The sequence below is a fragment of the Acomys russatus genome, chromosome 14 (assembly GCF_903995435.1).
Source record: "Acomys russatus chromosome 14, mAcoRus1.1, whole genome shotgun sequence".
In the NCBI taxonomy this organism is placed as follows: domain Eukaryota; kingdom Metazoa; phylum Chordata; class Mammalia; order Rodentia; family Muridae; genus Acomys; species Acomys russatus.
This window is the reverse complement of record NC_067150.1, coordinates 55,382,621-55,405,212: the sequence shown is the minus strand read 5'-3', so window position 1 is coordinate 55,405,212 and position 22,592 is coordinate 55,382,621. Positions and strand designations below refer to the sequence as shown.

The window sequence follows — 22,592 nt, the reverse complement described above, 5'->3', positions numbered from 1 at the left end:
TGCCCTGCCCCAGGCACAACATCTCTTTTAACCTTTTTTTCCCCCCCCCTGACAGGAATGGAAGACTTTTGTGGATAGAAAATATCACGGGATGCTTTAGTAAATTAAAACGATGTGTTAGCGTTGAGTGCAACTTAACCGTGCGAAGTAGTTCCGGCGGGGCGGGGCCTCTGACATCATCGCCGGGGCGCGCAGTTCAGTTTAGCTGCTTGGGAATGGACCGAGCCGAGGGCGGGATGTGGGCGCGTACGAACCGCGCGGCCGAAGAGTTTTATTCTCGTCTTCTGCAGTGAGTTGTGTTTGGGGAGTGGGATGGCACTTGTCCCTGTCGCCCTTTGGATCCCCGCCTAGCCTTTGCCAGAGCTGAAGCTTTCGCGCCCTGCCGGCTTTGCTGGGGTCTGGGATAGGGGAGGCGGGTCTCCGCTGTGCAGTGGGTTTCGCTCCGCTGAGGTCTAGGCTGCTCTTAGACTCCCCGGCAAAACAACATACTTATCCAGGAGAGGCAAAAAGGCGATACGTCAGTCTTGCTGATGCACACGCTTGTAAGTGGAGGCTGCCGGATACGGAGAACTAGTTGTCATCCTCCTGCCTTAAGCTTTGACTCCTAAAACAACGAGTGTACGGTTGTCCAGTCACGATAGTTAACTTATGAGCTACATTTATAACTGTGCTGAGACCCTGAGCTGGCTTTAAAAGGCACTACTGTTTCACTGATTTCGTGATTTTTTTTTTTTCCCCAAGACATTGTCTCTCACTAGCCTAAACTAAGATAGGAATACACAGACTTCTCAGCAACCCCCCCTGTCTAGCCTCCTGAGGCTGACGTTAGAGGCGCGAGCTTTTGAGAAATTCTGCTACAAGGGGGTTCTGTCAGCTTCTACATCCAGTGCCAAAAGCTAAGTCAGTGACTCACATCAGAATTACACCAGAGGATTTTCAGAATAAAGATTGATGGGCTCTACCGCCAAGATTTTTGATTTATTAAGCCTGAAGTGACGCTAAAAAGTTTACCTTTCTAGATTCTAGGCTCAGGGCTAAGAACTCGTGTTTTTAGAGATGGTAATGATGCCTTTGAGCTCAGGAACTTTTAGTTAATTTTGACTATTGTGGTCTCATGGTAGCCCAGGCTGGCCTCCTAGCCAAGGATGAATTTGAACTTATAACCATCCTGCCTCATGTAAATGTCATTACAGGCATGTATTTTTATGCCTTTTTGTTTTGTTTTTTTCAAGACAAGGTTTCTCTGTAGCCAGGGCTGCCCTGGAATTCACTCTGTAGACCAAGGTGGCCTGAAACTCACAGAGATCTCCGTGCCTCCTCTGAGTTCTAAGATTAAAGGCATGTGCCACTACTGCCTGGCCAATAACCTTTTTTTTTTAAGCGTTTGTTTGTTTGTTATGTATACAGTGCTCTGCCTGCCTGTACATCTGCAGGCTAGAAGAGGGCATCAGATCACATTATAGATGGTTGTGAGCCACCATGTGGCTGCTGGGAACTGACCTCAGGACTTCTGGAAGAGCAGACAGTGCTCTTAGCCACTGAGCCATCTCTCCAGCTCCCAATAAACTTTCTAGAGGTTTGTATCTCTTTAGTCCTTTTGTTTGTTTTTGTTGAGACAGGATTTCTCTGTGTAACAGAGCCCTGCTTGTTCGAGATTAGGCTGGCCTCGAACTCACAGAGATCACCTGCCTCTGCCTCCCAAGTGCTGGGATTAAAGAGGTTCAGGACCACTCCCGGCCCTTTGGTTCTGTTTGTTAAATAGGCCCCATTGTGTCACCCACGGTGCCCTGCAGTCTCTTAGCCTATGCCCCGCTCCAGCAGATCTGTACATTTTTCATTTTTTGTTTTGTTTTGAATTAATGAATCTGGAGGGGTGGCTCAGAGTCTAAGAGCACTCACTGTTCTCCCAGAGGAACAGATTTTGGTTTCCAGAGCCCACAGCAGGCACCTCACAGTGCCCTGGAACTCCTGCTCCATCAGTGCCCTCTGGGGCACCTGCACTTACACATGGATTACCTACTCCCCTTACAAACACATAATAAAAATTACTTTATAAAAAGATATATTTCTGTGTATATTTTGCCTGTGGGCGCACTGGTTTATGCCAGCTGCCTGCAGAGGTCAGAAGAGGGTGTCAGATACTGTGGAACTAGAGTTACAGATAAAATTGTGAGCCATCATGTGGGTGTTGGGATCTGAACCCAGGTCCTCTGCAGGAGCAAGAGGCATCTCTCTAGCCATCACCACTATCTTCCCCGCCCCTAGTTGTTCTGTGACATAGTCTCACTGAGTATTCCTGACTGGCTGTGAACTTAGACCTGCTTGCTTCTGGGATTGAAGACATGTACCGCCATGCCCGTCCCTCCTTTATCTTTTCCTAGCCTAGTCGTTTCCCTTTCTGCAGCTACTCTTAGAGCTGTTGTGAGAACTAAGCTTTTCTCGGGGAGGCAGGCAGATCTCTGAGTTTGAGGCCAGTCTGGTCTACAAAGTGAGTCCAGGTCAACCAAGGCAACACAAACCCTGTCTCGAAAAACAAAACAAAAGAACCCAAAAATGGAGCTAGAGAGATGGCTCAGAGGTTAAGAGCACTGGCTGCTCTTCCAGGAGTCCTGAGTTTAGTTCCCAGCAACCACATGGTGGCTCACAGCCATCTATAATGTGATCTGGTGCCTTCTTCTGGCCTGCAAGTGTACATGCAGGCAGAGCACTGTATACATAATAAATAAATAAATCATAAAAATAAAACAAGACAACAACAAAAAGCCCTAAGGTGTTTCCAGTAGTAAATAAAGTGCTAGCTAATATCTGAGTTTAAATACATGGTAGATCCTGCAGCTCTGTTTTTCACACATGGTTCTGCATTTCAGGGAATTTAATGAAGAAAAGAAAGGAGTCTCTAAACACCCGTTCACCTATGAGGTATGAGCATTTTATTTGGTTTTAAACACAATGACCCTAAAATTATGGTTTCTTTCTTTCTTTCCTTCTTTTTTTTTTAACAATATTTATTTAGTTTTATTTTATGTGCATAGGCCTTGGAATTAGAGACAGTTGTGAGCTGCCATGTGGGTGCTGGGAATCGAACCCAGGTCCTATGGAAGAGTAGACTGTGCTCTTAACCACTGAGCCATCTCTTCAGCCCCTGCAAATCATGGTTTTTTTAATCGGATTTTTAAAAAAATTAATTTACATATGCTAAATTTGACCCTTTTAGAAGATAGTCTGTAAATTTTGACAAATAGCTTCAGGAGTGCAGCTGCCCCCATTGTCAAAGTGTAGACTATTTCCCACCTAAAATGTGGTCGTGTTCCTGTGTAAGCGTTTCCATGTAGCTGCAGCTGCTGATTTGATTGCTGTCTCCATGGTTCTCCTGTGTCCAGAATGTCAGCAAATAAAGTATCTTGGCTTTGGCTTCCTTTCTGTTTGTTTTTGGCAGGTTCCCATTTTGTAGCCGTGGCTTTCCTAGAACTCAGTTTTTAGACCAGGCTGGCCTTGAGCTCAAGAGATCCGCCTGCTGTAGTCTTTTGAGTGCTGGGAGTAAAGGCACGTGCAACCATGCCTGGCCAAGCAATAGCTTTTTAAATGAGTACATATGTGCATTTGAGATTATTCCTTGTTATTATGCATCTTTGTGCTGTTAGTGTACTAGTTTGGTTATCCTGTCATGGATTGAAAGATACTTGGGTTGTTTCCAGATTTCTATAAATATGAATGAGGTTGCTATATGTGCTTTTGTCTTTACTAAGAATCTTGGCTTGGTGTGGTGGTACACAGCTTTAATCCCAGCACTCGGGAGGCACAGACAGGACTGCCAAGGCCACACAGGAAAACTCTGTCTCAAAACACACACACAAAAGAAGAATCTGGAATGTATTGGATATTCCATACTTAAATTTCTCATAGCTGGAAAGATAAAACCTGTATCTGTGAGACAAAGAACCAATAAATTATTTAAAAACCAGGCCAGGGGCTGTGAGTTGGCTCAGCACTTAAGAGTACTTGTTGCTCTTGCAGAGGACCTGAGTTCAGTTCCCAACCATCACATTGCAACTCACAACTGTCTTTTAACTCCGGTCCCAGGGGATCCAATGCCCTCTTATGACTTCTGAGAGCATCAGGCACACACATATTACAGATGTACATGCAGACAAACACACATACATAAAATAAAAATGAATAATTAATTTTTCTTCAAAAACCAACCAAGTAAGGAGAAATAATTACAAATGAAGGTTAATGTCCATACATATCTACATTTATATAGATACATGGGTAAAATTTTTATAAAACTTAAAAATCAACAGAAAGGACAAAAACTAATAGAAAAGGCAAAAGTCACGAATGAATAAGTACAAATGCATTTTTCTTTCACTGTTGGCATTCTCACTAATTAAACTAAAAAATCAAGCACCGTCTGTGTGAGTATGCCCGTCTCTGAGTTCCTCCTCCTTGAAATCTGTCTTCGCTTTCTACAGCTGCAGTAGAAAGTGTTAGAGTTAGACAGCTCCAAGCCCAAGCGCATTCTCAGAACAGTTTAGGAGACTAGAGGTGTGAGGTGAAGGTGCAGGCAGCTCATGTTGCTACTGACAGCAGCAGAAACAATCTGTCCTGGATTCTTCCTGGCTTGTGATCTCCAGTGGTCTCTGGTGTTACCCCAACATCTACCTCCCTCGGCACAGGGCCTCCCCTTGTGTCTGTTGTCTCTAACTTTCTTCTGTAATACCGGTCATTGCTATTACTCCCGAAACTCAAGTTAGTCTTCAGCTTTACTAGAGTACATCTGCATATAAAGTCACATTCACAAGAACTGGGGTTAGTGCCTTCAGATATCCCTAAGGGACACAGTGCAGCCCGCAATAATGAAACTTAGAAGACGACATTAACAGAATTCTTGGTTCTCTGAACTGCTGTCCACATGCTTCCAGTGGTCAAATCAGCACTCTATTAGTGGTCAAGTATGCGACACCACAGTACTGCTAGTACTAGAGGGTGAAAATGCGGTGTTGATCGGGTTTTCTGACATATTTGAAGGGTAATTCGATTGTACCAGTGTGATTTTAGGTATTCATTTTAAGAAAGTTATTCATGGACACTGTTGTTCTGTAACAGCATTTAACTAGAAAGTACCAAAACATAACATAGTACAGAATTGCTATACAGCAGCAGAGCTTTGGTCTTAGGTATCCACACATCTTAGTAGCAGGGAAAGCAATTTCTGATGCATCTCAGGATCTCATCTTTATTTTGTGACTATTACCTGGATACATTAGGTGACTACCCAGAACCAAATGGAGGTGGAGGCGAGAGCAGATCCTGCATGCTGTCCACATGTGCATCCACAAGCACATACACAGTCACGCTCATACATAATTTTCTTTTTAAAGAAGAAAGATAAAAGCTGGGAGCAATGCCTCATACCTGTAACCTCAGCACTTGAGGAGACAGAGGCCAGCCTGGTCTACAAAGCAAATCCAGAACAGCCAAGGCTACATCCAGAAACCTTATCTTGAAAAAGAATAGAGAGGTAGAAAGCTGTTTTCATGTTTTTGTACAATATATGTGTAGTACATTGGAAACAAAAAGGCACTTTATAAACTAAAATTATGCAGCTTCATAGTCCAATAGAAGAAGGTAATATTTAGTAAGTTGCTATTTCTATCATATGTGATACTGTTATTAGGGGAAATGTCAGTGAAGCCCTTTACAAGGCAGCCATCGTTAGTGTGGATAGATGGCAGATACAGATTCTTTTTTTGTGTGTGCATGTACGTGGCTACATGTGGAGGCCAGAGGTCAATGTTGAGTGTCTTCCTGAGTGTCATTCCACCTTAGTTATTTTATGTCAGGGTTTCCTACTCAATCTGGAATGCCTTACCTGGCTGTACTGCCTGGCCAGAGAGCCCCAGAGGTCTCCTCTCTCTGCCTCCACAGCTCTGGAGATACAGCTTTACACGGTGAGCTCATGCAGCAAACCCTTTACCAGCTGAGTCAGTTCTAAACAAGAGAAACAACATGGCAAAATCAGTGAAACCTTTGTAAACACTATACCTAGTTCAAATTCCTTTTTTTAGTAATTTTCATGTTACTGGTCTGCAGTAGTGACATTACATATAAAATCACTACAATCTGTTTTTAACAGGCTGATGTGCAAGTGCAGTTGATCAGCAAAGGCCAACCAAATCTTTTGAAAACTATCCTAAATGAAAATGATTTAGTATTTCTTGTGGAAAAAGTGGTAAGTCTTGGGCTTTGTGGTTAATTCTTAGTAGCTAAATTTGCTTCTTTGGGGAATAATCTTATACTACATGTTTTTCTATTAATGAAAATGGACAAAAAATTTGTTGTTGTTTTTTGTTTGTTTGTTTGTTTTTTGAGACAGGGTTTCTTTGTGTAGCCCTAGCTATTGTGGACTCACTGTAGACCAGGCTGGCCTCACAGAGATCCACTCACAGCAATCCACTTACCTCTGCCTCCTGAGTGCTGGGATTAAAGGCATGCATCATCAGGGCTGGAGAGATGGCTCAGCGGTTAAGAGCACTGACTGCTCTTCCAGAGGTCATGAGTTCAATCCCCAGCAACTACATGGTAGCTCACAACCATCTATAATGTGGTCTGATGCCCTCTTCTGGCATGCAGGTATACATGCAGGCAGAGCACTGTATACATAATAATAATAATTTAAAAAAAAAGTGTGTGCCACCGGGCCCAGGGACACTAATTCTTTTTGGAGTAGGCATGGTGCTTTCTACTGGAAACATAATACCAACCATAGATATATACATAATGCAAACTTTTATGATAGATCCTTTAAGAAAAATAACAAGTTGGGGTGCAGTGGCATACACCTTTAATCTCAGCACCAGGTAGAGGATTTACAAAGTGAGTTCACAACAGCCAGGGCTATAAAGAGAAATCCTGTCTCGAAAAAAACCCAAAAAGGGTGGGGCCCAGGCTATGGCTGGGTGTAGTACTACATACCTGTGATCTCAGCAAATAAATAAATAAATAAAAGGTAAAATTGAGGGTTGTGTACTCTAAGCTCATATCTCAGAAACAGGTTGTTCCTGTTGGGAAATGAAATATCTAGATATTTGGGCATCTCAGGTGAGTCTGTTTTAGCTTGACATACCATGCCTGTTAGCACTTTGCTACTGTCCTCAGGTGCTTCCTCTACAGGCAGCTGCTACAGTTGGATCCTGGGGGCTGAAAGATGGCTCAGTGGTGAAGAGCACCGTGCTGCTCTACAGAGCTTTGGTTTGCAGCATCCACATGGCAGCTCACTCCTGTCTTAACTCCACTGCCAGTGCTCGTAACTGCTGAGCTCTCCTCAGCCCCCTGTGTAGTTGTTTTCTAGCATGGAAGAGAATTGACTCTTGCATCTGAGTAAATAATGTGAAACATTTTTAAAGCTTTTGGAGAAGGAAGAAACAAGTCATGTTGAAGAGCCACATTCTGAAGAGACTGCTATTTCTGATTTCTCTACTGATGAAAATGTTAGACCACTGGCCTTGCCAATTGGGAGAGCAAGGTAAGTTGGTTTTGCTTACTTTGTTTTGTTTTTGTAAGTTTAGTGCTAGCTGTAGAGGATAGGGTTGAATTGGAACACTGTTGAGACCGAGGATGTAGCTCGGTGTGTAGACCGCTTGCTCAGCATACATGAAGCCTTGAATTTGAGCCCCATCACTGCATAAAACCATGCACGGCGGCACACGCCTTTAGTTCTAGTCCTTGGGAGACAGAAGGAGGAGGATCAGGCGTCCAGGGTCATTCTTGCCTGTGGAATCCGTTTGAGTCAGACTTAGCTACATAAGACCCTGATTCAAAAGGAAAACAATATTTTGAAACATTTTGCATTCTTATAGCTATTGAAAAAGTGCACCAAGCCCTGCAGCGTCTCCCTTCTTCCCTTCCCCTCAGAACAGTATGCCTGGTGCTCTAAGGATGGCCCTACTTAGATGTCCCCAGGTGTCCTGCAGTCACCGCCCCCTCTCACACCTTCCTCTGCGGTTCATTTCTGTTGCTTTTTAGTTGTTTGCCTTGAGTCTAGCCCAGTGCCTTTCTAGTCTCTTCTTCTCACTGCTGCCAGAGTTACCTTTTTTAAATGAAAGCATGATTGTGCTGCTTCTGTGCTTACTCCTGTAATCCCAGCACTGGGGAGGCAAGGGCAGGCAGGTCTCTGAGTTCAGGGACAGCCTGGTTTACAGAGTGAGCCCAGGACAGCCAGAGCTACACAAAGAAACCCTGTCTTGGAAAAAAAAAAGAAAGAAAGGAAAAAGCCTTGCCTGCCTTGGTTCCTCATTGCCTTCATGGTAAAACCCAGTGTCTTCCCGCTTGATGCATAGGAACCTTCATTTCCTGACTAACCCCGGAGGTTCTCCCCTAGGGGTGGTTCCAGGTTGGCACTGAAACTATTCAGGACTGTTTTTAGGGGTCAAAATGACTAGAGCTCTGTGAATTTAGTGGACAGCTATCCTACACAACGCAAATTAACACGTTCAAGAAATCAGAATGCTTTTATAGAATATACACATTTTCCTCTTAGGCTTTCTTTCTTGCCTTCCTGCTGTGTACATATGTGGTGGCCTCCACTTGCCCCTTGCCACTTGCAACCCAAGTCTTTGCCTTCAAGGTGTTATGGAAGATAGGGCCCAAAGAATCCTAACTATTCACAGTAGTAATGAGCCTCTGTGTTGGTTCTTACATTCCCCCCTACTTTATTTGGGGTTCTTTAAATGCTTATACCTCCCTTCCAACCTACCTATCCAAGACAGGAGAGAAAAGAGGCTTATGGGAACAGGGGAAGTAGACCTTTTTGAATTCAGTTCCTGGGAGCAATTCCCCTGGCATAGTTGGCGGGATTTCAGCAGACCAGCAGTTCCACCAAAAGTTGCTGCTGAAACCTGGAACAGCAGCCAAAGCCCAGAGCCCCAGAGTGTCCTCCGGAGCAGTTCTCTCTAGGAGCGTCTCAAAGTCAAGCGATGAACAGCCAAACAATATCAAGACCCCAAAAGTGCCCACCCCCTGTTGTGGGCTCACAGATAAATATCTCCTCTCAGAGTCTGTACTAGGATGTGTTTCAGCTGGCAAAACCCAAGCCCCTCCACCCTCGTGAGGTGGTTCGACTTCTAAGTGAACAAACATCACCTGCTCTCTCGCAAGTCTGTTCCCCATCCCACACTTGGGATCAAAATAAAAACAAGTTTATATCCACTTCATTATATATATATATATATATATATATATATATATATATATATATATATATATATTTTTTTTTTTTTTTTTTTTTTTTTTTTTTTTTTTTTAAATGCTGGTTAATAAGTCTTTTTTCTCATGGCATCTTGGCCTATAGTCATAGTGTGGCCTCTTTTCTCTGTTCCCTAGGACTTGAACATTATTTGGTTTTCTTCTGCTGATATGTTGGGTTAATTTTTTACAAATTTATTTATTATTTATAGTGTTCTGCCTGCATATGTGCTTGCAGACCAGAAGAGGCACCAGATCTCATAGATGGCTGTGAGCCACCATGTGGTTGCTGAGAATTAAACTCAGGATCTTTTGGAAGAGCAGTCAGTGCTCTTGACATCCGAGCCATCTCTCCAGCTCCTTGGGTTAATTCTTATGGTCATCATGTCTGTGTGTGTGAGTATGTGTGTGCTCATGTGAGAGGAGATGCCCATGGATACGCAAGCCAGGTGACAGCCTCACGTGTTGTTTCTTAGGTGCAGTCCAGGGTCTTTTGTGGCTTAGAACTTTGCATATAGATTAAGAGGGCTGATCTGATTTCAGGATCCTCCTGTCTTTCCCCTTTCCAGTGCTAGGATTAGTAAGTGTGCGAATCACCCACACTCAAATGTAGTTTTTATTTATATATTAGTATATGTATATATATGTGTGTGTGTGTGTGTGTGTGTGTGTGTGTGTCCATGCACATATGCCACATGTGCATGGTGCTTGTGGAGTTCAAAAGGGAGCTGGAGTTACAGACAGCTGTGAACCACTGCACATGACTTCTGAAAGATCCTCTGGCCGAACAACAAGCAGTCTTAATAAGCTGTCTTTCTAGCCTCAAGGGTGCATGCGTGTGAGTGTGTGAGCGTGTGTGTGTGTGTGTGTGTGTGTGTGTGTGTGTGTGTAACACATGTTGTAGACCAGGCTGGCCTAGAACTCACAGAGATCCACCTGCCTATGCCTCCTGAGTGCTGGGATTAAGGCCTGTGCCACCACTGTCCACTTGTGTTTTAACATGGATACTGGAGATGGAACTTAGCTCCTTATACATGCGAGGCAAGCACTTTATCATCTGAGATGTCTTTTTAGCCCCTGACACTTCTTGATTTTTCTCTTTCTTTATGCCTTTCATACAGTCTTAAGATTTTTGTGTTCTCCAGGCGGTGGTGGCACACGCCTTTAATCCCAGCACTCAGGAGGCAGAGGCAGGCGGATTGCTGTGAGTTCGAGGCCAGCCTGGTCTACAAAGTGAATCCAGGACAGTCAAGGCTACACAGAGAAACCCTGTCTCGAAAAACTTAAAAAAAAAAAAAGAAGAAGATTTTTGTGTTTACTTTCTGAAGTTGAATGTAATAGAAATTCCTTTCTCGTAGCCAGACGTGGTGGCGCACTCCTTTCTTGACTATCTAATAGTAAATTGTTTCTATCTCTTGGAAAAACAGAAATTTAAGCTGAAGTTTTTAGTTGACTTTTAATTTTCATTTTTTTTTCTTTTTTAATTCTGAATGATAGAGAAACTTCTGTATGCCTTAATGTATGTTTACCATTGCCGTTTTTCTCTTTTAGCAATTATAGATTTATATATGCAAGGCAGTGTATGGTACATGTTTATACTGTATATAATGTTACCATATTATTATAATTATATATGATATTTTTATATCCAATGTACATAACTTGAATATTTTTATGTTATTTTTAATTATGCGAGGTGGTGGGGCTTGGTATGTGCATGCAAAGCCTCTGTAGATGCCAGAAGTATTGGATCTCCTGGTGCTAGAGTTATAGGTAGTTCTAAGCCACCTTAGAACTATGGGTGCTGAGAACTGAACTGTGGTGCTTTGCAAGGGCAGCACATGCTCTTAACTGCTGAGCCGCCTCTCTAGACTTGTAGTTGAGTATATAGTGTGCCCTGTTCTTTCCTTGCTAACGTATGTAGACATACATGTATTCGTGCATCTTATCTCTTCATTTCCAGATTGTTGTTTCTGTGAGACCCTTCACATTACCTTTTTAAAATTAAAAATAAAATAAAATAGGGTGTGGGTGCTGCTGCACATTGCGTCAGGGATTCATGCATGCCGAGCATGTGCTCTGCCATTGAACCTTCAGTTTCAAAAATAATGTGTGGCTGGCTTTTTATAATTGGTTTTCCTATCCTTTGTTTTCAAGGCAGTTAATTGGGCTTTATACCATGGCTCACAATCCTAATATGACCCATTTGAAGATCAAACAGCCAGTTACTGCCCTTCCTCCTCTTTGGGTGAGATGTGACAGTTCAGATCCTGAAGGTACCTGTTGGCTGGGAGCTGAGCTTATCACGGCAAATGACATCGTTACAGGCATTGTCTTATATGTGGTCACTTGTAAAGGTGAGTGCTCAGTCTTGGTATATTTATTTGTGTAGTTGTTTGGTGGTACTCTGTGGCAAGTTAGCCACTGGGAAAGAAAATATCCTTACAAGTAAAACACAAACACACACACATAAATTTGCCTTTAGCCAGGCATGGTGGCACGTGCCTGTAATCCCAGTACTCAAAGAGGCAGAGGCTGGCAGATTTCTGTGAGTTTGAGGCCAGCTTGGTCTACACAGCAAGTCTAGGGTAGCCAAGGCTACACAGAGAAACCTGGTCTCAGAAAACCAAAAAGAAAAAGAAAACACCCTTGCAACAATTACAGACAGAATTCTGTTCCCAAACTGGATTTGATTTACACAGTAACTGCATGCCTACATCTCCCCCTTTTAGTCTAATAAAACGCTCTTTCTCCTAATATAACAAACTATATATAATAATAACAATTAGAAAAATTACTAGGTAAAATTTACATTTGTATTTAACACCGTTGATTCTGTCCATCTATTTCTGTCATCTTAAACAATTTATGTTTAACCGTCAGACTATAACTATCTAGTCTTCAGCCTCATCAGAGACTTAGGAAGGAATAAATATTCCTAAATATGTAGAAAGTGCAAACAAGTAGATTCCAAAAGAAGACAGACCCAAAGAAGACAGATATTTTGCTGCCTGGACAGTCCCCAAAATTCTCCCATAATGTTGGAGCATCATCTTCAATGCTCTGGCTCAGAATATTTGACAGACGTTACTGTGAGTCAGGAATTATAAAGCACTAGTGTACTTTGTCCTTGCAAAGCTTGGCAGTTGACTGTCTTGCATCCGGTTTGTTCAGTTTGTAGACAATATTCTGTCTACAATTGACAGGAACATTTTCTTACCTAGTGTCTAGCTTCCCACATAAGCCTTTGATGTTCTTTGAAGTAGAATGGGGGTGCTGCCAGGAGCAGACCGGTCTCCTGTCAGAAATGCCTTTAAGTTAATAAAATATTTAAATGCCATATTCTGTAGATCTTTTAGGTTTTTGAAGACCATCTATCTGTCTTACCTAGACTGTTTCTAGCTATTTTTATCTGTCAATCTAGAAAAGATATTTTTGTAATTAAACTAGTATCGAATATGACCATGAATTTGATTGTCTGAGTGCTAATATAAATTTCTATTTGGGGCTGGAGAGATGGCTCAGAGGTTAAGGGCACTGACTGCTCCTCCAGAGGTCCTGAGTTCAATTCCCAGCAACCACATGGTGGCTCACAACCATCTATAATGAGATCTGGTGCCCTCTTCTGGCCTGCAGGTGTACATGCAGACAGAGCGCTGTATACATAATAATAAATAATAAATCTTTAAAAAATTTTTTTCTATTTATTTATTTACTTATTATGTTTACAGTACTTCGTCTGCATGTAGACCAGAAGAAAGCACCAGATCGTCTATTATAGATGGCTGTGCACCACCATGTGGTTCCTGGGAATTGAACACAGGACCTTTGGAAGAACAAGCAGGGCTCTTAACCTCTGAGCCATCTCTCCAGCCCTAATATACGTTTCTTAATTATCCTAAACAATTGGTAAAAGCAGTTCTTTAAAAGGACTAGAATTTAACATTGCAGTTTTAAGAATTACATAGGTACAATACCTTAGCATGTTGTAACAAAATATAGTCTTAAACCTGTATCAATATACAAAGATTTATACCAGTGTAATATTTTTGGCTTATTAATGCTCTTTGGTCTAAAAGGAGATAATCTATCATTTTACTTACCATTCCTATAGCCTTTAAAAGAATAAAAGTCATACGATCTATCAGCTGTAGAACGTCCAAAAACCATCCACCCCCACTCCATGGGAATGGGGCGGAGTCTTACTAAGCTGCTTTCTGCTGATAGGGGATGTAGTTTCTCTTTTTCAGGGGCCCAAGAAATTTAGGATATTGTTCAGTCTTAAGAAAGTTAGGGGCTGAAAAAATGGCTCAGAGGTTAAGAGCACTGGTTGCTATTCCACAGGTCCTGAGTTCAATTCTCAGCAACCACATGGTGGCTCACAAACATCTATAATGAGATCTGGTGCCTCTACAGGGTAAGCAAAGAAAAACATATTAAAAAGAAAGAAAGAAAAAAGTTAGCTGTAACTTTTGCTATCCAATCTCTGAATACTGAGAAAATTCAGAGCTTAACTGAAGTCTTGACTGGGACAATCTGTGATGCTGGACAATCTAACTAGTGGTTTTGGAGTTGTCCCAGATGTAGATTTTTGAGAAAGCATTGTCATTGAGGCTGTCTGTGAGGTAGCATCACCTGAGCTACTGGTCTTTTTTGGTGTCTGGTCCTCTTGCTCTGCAAAATATTAGACTTTCAGGTATATAATACATTTTGTATTTTATGGGCTGTGCGTGGAGCACAGTTGAGCTAAAGATGATTTTCTGTAAAATAAATTTTATCTATGCCATTTAAAGAATGGCATGTTAAGTCCTGAGGATCTTGTAGCCAAAGGTTTATTGCCATGCACAGCTGAAGTCCTGGCTGGAGACGTTTTCATGTCTCTGTCAGTCTCAGAGCTGGAGGGATCAGCAAATTCTGTTCCCTGTCCTGTTGGTTTTGTTTTGTTTTGTTTTGTTTTGTTTTTTAATTTCTGTTGTCTGCAGCCACGCTCTTCAGGAGGTCTTCCCCTGTCAAATCTGATTTCCAACAGTTTGTATAGAATACATAGCTTTTTGTTTTCTATTGAGACAAGAGCATATTTTCCTCCTTAATGCAACATATTTCCTGTCTTCCATTTTGGGATTTGGACCTTTATATAATGACCTAAAAATCCTTTCTAAAATCCAGTATATTTTAGCAGGTGTGCTATTTGTCTCATTTAAAAATTTTAAAGTCGGGGGCTGGAGAGATAGCTCAGTGGTTAAGAGCACCACCTGCTCTTCCAAAGGTCCTGAGTTCAATTCCCAGCAACCACATGGTGGCTCACAACCATCTATGATGTAACCTGGTGCCCTCTTCTGGCCTGCAGGTAAACAGGCAGACAACACTGTATGCATAATAATAAAATAAATCTTTAAAAAAAATTTTTTTAAATCAATAAGTCATTATATAATTTATTTTGGGGAGATATTATATTCATTCCCCTTCTGTTTTATGACCACCTCTTAAAAATTATTGTTAGATCTTTTCATAATTGTTTCACCTATAGAATTATGTTATGTCGGTAACAGGTTTCATGTCATAATGTCTAAACAGTTGCTGTTTTCCAGTGGATATACATGCTGAAACACCACCAGCCCCAGTTTGCAAAGGCATCTCTAAGACAGTCACCATCTGTAACAAATGTGTAACCTTAGAGTCATGCTTTCCAGAAGTTAAGGGGAAAGCCTTTGGAGTTCTGAATATGAACCTATGGCATGACACGTATATTTCAGTTTCCCAAACTCTGCAAAATGGAGCACATTAGCCACTGTATGACCTTGTTCCAAGGCAACACCAAACAGCATCTGCATTTCCACTTTAGCATACAGACCTTCAGCCAATAGTTGGACTTTGACTGTACACATAATATGTAAGCAGACTGTGTTGGCCTGTAATAGCTACCATTCTGTAGTTTCTTCCTGCCTTTGTGGACTTCTCTCGTCTGGAACTACCTCTTTTGGTGGTACTGTAAATTTCAGATTGGGTTTCTCTGAAAGTTCCCTATTTTGGTTCAAAGATTCCTCCAGCCTCTGTTCTGTGGCCTGTTTAACTTAGCACCCATTTTCTCAGTTTCTTCTTTTTCCATGTCTGTCTTATTCTGGCCTCTCCCAAAGAGGATATACAAAACTAAAATTGTCACTGAAAAATTATTTTTATTGTAAGACAAACTCAAATGGAGTCCAGAAGCACTGTGTCACTGTGTCTTCCATCTTCAGCAACATAGAAAATAATCTTTAATCTCAAAACCTCTCCCCAAAGACTTTCTTAGACTCAGCTTCTCATCTGCACCTTACCAGTTTAGATGCTTGAGGTGTCTCAGTCTCTGGCTCCTGCTTCCAGAGGCCTTTTTCCCTGCCTCCCTCAAGGAATCTTGACCCCTCCCCCACTCTGGAAGTTTTGGGTCCACAAATGTTTGCCCCTCTGGCATGCAGGAGTCAGGCCAGCAAGAGCCCCTTCACAAAGGAATTTAGCTTCCTTCCTTGGCTTGAGAAGTTTGCTTCTGTTAAAGAACCACATTTTGTTTCTTTGTTTCTTTCTTTTTTTTTTTTTTTTTTTTGGTTTTTCGAGACCAGTTTCTCTCTGTAGGCTTGGCTGTCCTGGACTCGCTTTGTAGACCAGGCTGGCCTCGAACTCATAGCGATCCGCCTGCCTCTGCCTCCCGAGTGCTGGGATTAAAGGCGTGCGCCACGCCACATTTTGTTTCTTAACAAGAGCTTTCTAAAAGAAGTGCTCCTGCTTTGCCTCTCCGGGTTTTTATCAGTTTTCCATATTGTGCACCAGGTTGGAGGCCTTACTGCTCTGTGGAGGTCTAATCAGGAAGCATGAGCTCCTGCCTTAGAAATTGCTGTTGCTCTCCTAATAGAACTAAAAAACTGCCCTGTAGTTTTATTTTCTATGTAAGTTTGGCCCCATTTTAGGGGCCAAAATCTTAAAATTATTTTATTTTATTCATTCATTTATTTATCTATGTATTTATTTACTTATTTTTTGGGTTTGGTTTTGTTTTGTTTTGAAACAGGGTTTCTCTGTGTGGCCTTGGTTGGTCTGGACTCTCTTTGTAGACGAGGCTGGCCTCGAACTCACAGAGATCTGCTTACCTCTACCTCAGGAGTGCTGGGATTAAAGGCGTGCGCCACCACTGCCCAGCTAAAAATTATTTTGTAATATTGTGCTTATTTCTCAGTTTCTCTCTTAACATGGCTATTACACAAATAATTTAGACTTTTGTATTTGGTTAATAATAAGTTTCACAAAACAACTGAGCAGTTACTACTCCATTCTTAGCTCTGTAAACTAGTCTGACTTCCTCCAAGTGTGTGTCCTAGGGATGCTTGTGCTTTGTAGCTTTCCTTGCTGAGCTGTCTCTCCTGGCCCCTCCTGGGCATCTGCCTGTGGCTGCATCCCTTTCGTCCTTCTCGAACTCCTCCTCCCCTGACTGGCAGGAAAGAGTAGAAACTGTTTCCCCTGCTCAGCAATTTGCTATAAGCTGCTTTATTGGCGCATATCAGGGAACAATTGAGGAACAGTGTTAACACAACATTGAGATAGGAAATTGCCAGAACAAGGATTGCAACCAAATTATGGGGGGAGAGGTACAGAAGTCAGCATTTGAATTACACAGTAGCTTTATGCCTCCAGTACTCCTGAGCTTCCATATAAGAAGTGAGGGTAACACAGAACATTGCATTTGTATTCAACATCAGGGAGGGTATTGCAAAAACTCCTGAAAGTCCGCCGGGCGGTGGTGGCGTATGCCTTTAATCCCAGCACTTGGGAGGCAGAGGCAGGCGGATCGTTGTGAGTTCGAGGCCAGCCTGGTCTACAAAGCGAGTCTAGGACAGCCAAGGCTACACAGAGAAACCCTGTCTCAAAAAACCAAAAAAAAAAAAAAACTCCTGAAAGTCTTAATGCCTGCTTTGTTTGGGTTTAATGTAATTTATACTTTTTTTTTTTTTTTTTAAGATTAAGCTGGATCTGGTGGCGCACACCTTTAATCCCAGCACTCAAGGAGGCAGAGGCAGGTGGATCTCTGTGAGTTTGAGGCCAGCCTGGTCTACAAAGTGAGTTCAGGACAGCCAAGGCTACACAGAGAAACCCTGTTTTTATTTGTTTGCTTGTTTTTTTTTTTTTTTGTTGTTGTTGTTTTGTATTTTAAAGATTTATTTATTATTTATACAGTATTCTGCCTGCATGTATGCCTGCACACCAGAAGACGGCACTTCATTATAGATGGTTGTGAGCCACTATGTGGTTGCTGGGATTTGAACTCATGACCTTTGGAAGAGCAGGCAGTACTCTTAATCCCTCAGCTATCTCTCCAACCCTGATAAATAAATAAACAAACAAAGTGAGTCCAGGACAGCCAGGGCTATACAGAGAAACACTGTCTCCCTGTCTTCTTTTTTTTTTTTTTTTTTTTTTTATGTATACAGTGCTCTGTCTGCATGTATGCCTTCAGGCCAGAAGAGGGCATCAGATCACATTATAGATGGTTGTGAGCCACCATGTGGTTGCTAGGAATTGAACAGGCCCTTTGGAAGAGCAGCCAGTGCTCTTAACTGCTGAGCCAACTCTCCAGCCCCCCTGTCTCCAGCAAACAAGTAAGTAAGCAAATAAATGAATGGATAAAACATTGCCTTTTTAGGAGTGGGTTGAAGCCAGATTGGCCTTGAACCTATTATTCTCTGCTTCAGCCATGGTATTATGCCCAGTTCATGATACATGAATACCTCCACCCAGACCTTTTTCTTTCTTTCTTGTAGCTCAGGCTAGTCTTAAACTTGGGGGGCTGAATTAAGCCTCACACTCCAGATTCCTAAGTAGTTGGGACTTCAAGTCCATGCCAATGTGCATTACTATTTAATACATATTTGTGAGTATACATTTTGTTTAACTTAATGCAGAGAGAGTGTCACTATAGCTCAGTCTGGTCTCAAATTCAGTATTCTTCTGCCTCTGCTCCAAAGTAGCTAGGATTTCACATGCTTGGCTTTATTATATTTTATTTTTTTGAGACAAGGTTTCACTATATAGTCCTGGTGGGCCTTAACTTAATACATAGACCAGAGTGATTTGGATACACCTACCTCTTGTCTCTTGAGTGCTAGGATTAAAGGCATGTGTCACTGTGTCTAGCTAATTTATTATTATTATTATTAAAAATGAAATTTTTTCATACAATATATTTTGATCATAGTTTCCCCTCCCTCAGCTCCCAGATCCTATTTCCTAACCACCAAACTCTACTTTCTTTTTCTGTTTAACACTTTTGTTTGGTTGGAGACAGGGTCTTTCTGTGTAGCCCTTGGCTGTCTTGTTTGGTTGGAGACAGGGTCTTTCTGTGTAGCCCTTGGCTGTCTTGGAACTAACTATGTAGACCAGGCTGGCATCAAACTCACAGAGATCTGCCTGCTTCTGCCTCCTGAGTGCTGGGATTAAAGACATGTACTACCACTGCCTGACATAACTTTCTAGTTTTAACAGTATAATTTGGAATTAAATCTTTCCTCTTTTTTCATCTTATGTACTGTAGCTGATAAAAATTATTCCGAAAATCTGGAAAGTCTAAAAAATTCACACAAGAAAAGACATCACTTGTCTGCTGTGAGTATTTGTCTTTTTAGCTTACTTACACACTACTTGGTTGGCCTGTTTCTCCCTCTTGCTATGACTGGATGTTTCTCCGTGGTGTTAGAGGATTTGTCTTTGTTTTTTTTTGTTTTTTTTTTTTGTTTTTTTTTTTTTTAGCAGCTAGAACACAGTTTTTCCGTGGTAGCTTTGGGCTTGGTTCTAGGACCATGCTAACGTACTAAACTGTGTGCCTGAGGTCCTTGGATAGGGGACCCACATCTCTCTTTGACTAATGTTTGTAGCTTAAAAGAATTGTCTTATTTTTTCATTTGAATGACAGTGTGATGTGTGAAATAAGACAGTGTGTCTTGATTTTGATAATGGTTTTGTTGTGTAAAGTTGTTGCTAATCACTGTCCTGTCTGTAGGTAACAGCCAGGGGCTTTGCCCAATATGAGCTCTTTAAGTCTACTGACTTGGATGATATTGTCACCCCAACCCAAACTACAGTCACTTTGGATCTTTGCTGGAGTCCTGTGGATGAGATTCTTCAAGCCCCTCCCCTGTCTTCAACTGCTGCTCTGGTAGGAATGCACTGTCTTCTCCTTAGAAGCTCAGGTGTCTGTGTGGAAGCTGACTTCTTTATTGGTAGTACTATACATTTCCAGACCTGACATTCACTGGAGGTTAAGCTGTCCAACTTAGAAGATGTTGGTTGACTCCTGGAGTCTCACCAGACAACCAGTGGAGCTTTTGCCAAGTCAGCTGGCTGTCAGCTGCTCATAACACCATAACTATGGAACTTTATTTTCAAGAGGTGATTACACTCTCTTGTGTGGGGACTCAAGGGAGGTCTACTTCTTTCTGTTTCCAGGCACAGTGGCATGTGTTTTTAATCCCAGCACTCAGGAGGCAGAGGCAGGAGGATCTCTGAGAGTTTGAGGCTAGCCTGCTCGGCATAGTGAGTGAGACCCTGTCTCAAAAGAGAGAGAAATTAAAATTGCTAACAAAAAGCTGAGTTCTCAAAACATTAATAATAGAACCTGCTGAACATTCATTTTTAAAAATGGCTAAAATGGGTTTTCATGATGAGATATGTAGGCTTTTAAAATTAAGATTATTTTTGATGGGGCTCGAGAGATGAGTCAGCAGTTAAGAGCACAGGCTGCTCTTCCAGAGAACCTGGGTACAATTCCCACCACCCACATGGCAGCATAATTGTCTGTAATTCCAATTCAAGGCGATCTGTCACACTCACAAACAAATACATGCAGGCAAAACATCAATGCACTAAAAATTAATTAATTATTTTTTTTTTTTGAACTGGAGATTGACTCTTAAGTCTTATGCATAACGTAATCGACAAACGTTCTCCCACTGACCATGTCCCCAGCTAATCCCCCTTTGATTTCTTTCAGTGACTTTTTTTCTTTTTTCTTTTTCTTTGCAGAGTTGGGGTGTTGGTGGTTGAGACAGGGTTTCTCTGTGTAATAGCCCTGGCTGTCCTGGACTCACTTTGTAGACCAGGCTAGCGTTAAACTCACAGCAATTCGCCGCCTTCTGCCTCCTGAGTTCTGGGACGACGGGTGTGTGCTACTTCGCCCAGCTCTTTAATTATGAGGATGTGCATGTGGGTATAGGTACATGCAGAGGCCAGAGGTGTTAGATTCCCCTGGTTCTGGAACAAAAGGTGGTTGTGAGCCTCCCCGTATTGGTGCTGGAAATCAAATTTAGGACCTCTGTATGAACAGTATATGCTCCTAACTACTGAACCATTTCTCCAGGATAGCACCTTAGAGCCATACCAAGCCCCTCCTCCTGCCCCCTCCCCACAATTTTTTGTTGTTGTTGTTTGTTTTTGTTATTGTTTTATGAGACAGAGTTTCTGTGTAGCCTTGGCTGTCCTGGACTCACTTTGTAGACCAGGCTGGCCTCAAATTTAAAGAGATCTGCCTGCCTCTGCCTCTTGAGTGCTGGGATTAAAGGTGTGCACCACCGCCACCTGGCATACCAAGCCCTTTTAAAAAGTTGAATCAGGCCAGTATCAGGCATGTTGAAAGCTGGAGACTCCAGGCCAGGCAGGGATACATAATGCAACCCAAGGCCTAAGTTACTTAATGTTGGCCTTAAACTTGCTCCTTAATCCAGACTGGCCTCGAACTCGTGACATCTTGTCTTAGTCCAGAGTAGCTGGGATTATAGACCTGCAGCACCAGGTTTAGCTCTTCTACAGGCTTTGAAAATTATGTTAAAGCCAGGTGTGGTGGTGCGCACCTAATCCCAGCACGTCACCCCCATTGTCGCCTTGCATCACTGGGATCTGCCACAGGTGAGGACCACGTGAATTCAGAGGTTCTTGGTTCAGCAGAGGAAGCCTGGTGTGAGGACCTGAGGTGACCAAGAAAGGGGACAGAGCCTGAGTCTGGCTCTGGACAGAAACATGTAAGGAGTGCCTGGCTATCTTAGCTTATTTGTACTGTTGTGACATAATGCCACAGACTGGTGAAGTTAAAAACATCATCAAAGTCAGGTTGTGGTGGTGCATGCCTTTAATCCCAGCACTTGGGAAGCAGAGGCAGACAGTTATTTGAGTTTGAGGCCAGCCTGATCTACAGAGCAAGTTCCAGGATAGCCAAGTCTAAACAGAGAAACCCTGTCTCAAAAAAATACAAATAATCAAAAAACCCCAAATGAACACAAACGTTGTTCATTTGTCTGAGTTTTCGAGTCCAAGATCAAGCAAGGTTCCAAAACAGTGAGGTCAGCACTGGTCTGCACTTCCAAGATGGTGTTTTTAACACTATGTCCACTAGAGGGTGCTGTGCCCAGCAACGCAGAGGAGGAAGGGCAAAAGGAATGAGCTAGTTGTGTCATTTTGTAAAGTACAGGATACTGTTCATGGGGGGTTCATGACGTTCATGGGGGGTTCATGACATCCATGGGGGCTGGAGAGATGGCTCAGTTGATAACCCTTGCTGTGCAAGCATGAGGACTTGAGGATCGTTCCCAGCATCCACATAAGAAGCCAGGCATGGTGGGTGACATGTACTTGTCATCCTAGCATTTGGAGAAGACGGCCACTCAGCCTAGCAGAATCAAATCTATGGTTCCCAGCCTCAAAAGTAAGCAGGAGAGTGATTAAGACCTGATGCTGATTTCTGTCCAGCCCCAGTGCACATATACATGAAGAAGCATTAGCTGGGAGGCCCCGCTGCTTGTAGCCAATGAAAACTGTGATCCTAGCTGGGCTGTGGTGGCACACACCTTTAATCCCAGCACTAGGGAGGCAGAGGCATGCAGATCTCTGTGAGTTTGAGACCAGCCTGGTCTACAAAGCGAGTCCAGGACAGCCAAGGCTACACAGAGAAACCCTGTCTCAAAACAAAATAAAATAAAAATCTAAGGCTGGGTCTATATCTCATTAGTAAAATACTTAATAGATCTAGTCCCTAGATACATGGGATGGGGATAGATATTTTAAAAGAACAGGAAAAGCTTTTTAAGCAAAAGATAAAAAGAGAAGTATACAGAATAACATGTTCAACTGTGTGTGTCGAGTGTGTTTTGTTTAAAAAAAAAAAAAAAAAAAGTGTACCCAGAAGCCTTCATCATATTACCATTGGTTCTCTTGGAGAATAGGATTGTGGTACTGTATTTTCCGGTGTATAAGACAATTTTTTTTAAAAGATTTATTTATTTATTATTATTATGTATACAGTGTTGTGCCTGCGTGTACACCTGTAGGCCAGAAGAGGG

At 42.2% G+C, this 22,592-nt stretch overlaps 1 protein-coding gene across 1 annotated transcript in view; it reads left to right on the top strand.

The window, feature by feature from the left end:
* Positions 1-188: 188 nt before the first annotated feature.
* Zwilch (zwilch kinetochore protein) overlaps positions 189-22,592 on the top strand; it is a 43,725-nt gene continuing 21,321 nt past the window's right edge. The window contains exons 1-7 of the mRNA XM_051156637.1: positions 189-289; positions 2,868-2,919; positions 6,140-6,235; positions 7,410-7,528; positions 11,404-11,603; positions 18,800-18,870; positions 19,265-19,420. Of these exons, the coding sequence (XP_051012594.1) occupies positions 216-289; positions 2,868-2,919; positions 6,140-6,235; positions 7,410-7,528; positions 11,404-11,603; positions 18,800-18,870; positions 19,265-19,420 (768 nt within the window). The 5' untranslated portion in view covers positions 189-215. The remainder of the gene's footprint in view (positions 290-2,867; positions 2,920-6,139; positions 6,236-7,409; positions 7,529-11,403; positions 11,604-18,799; positions 18,871-19,264; positions 19,421-22,592) is intronic.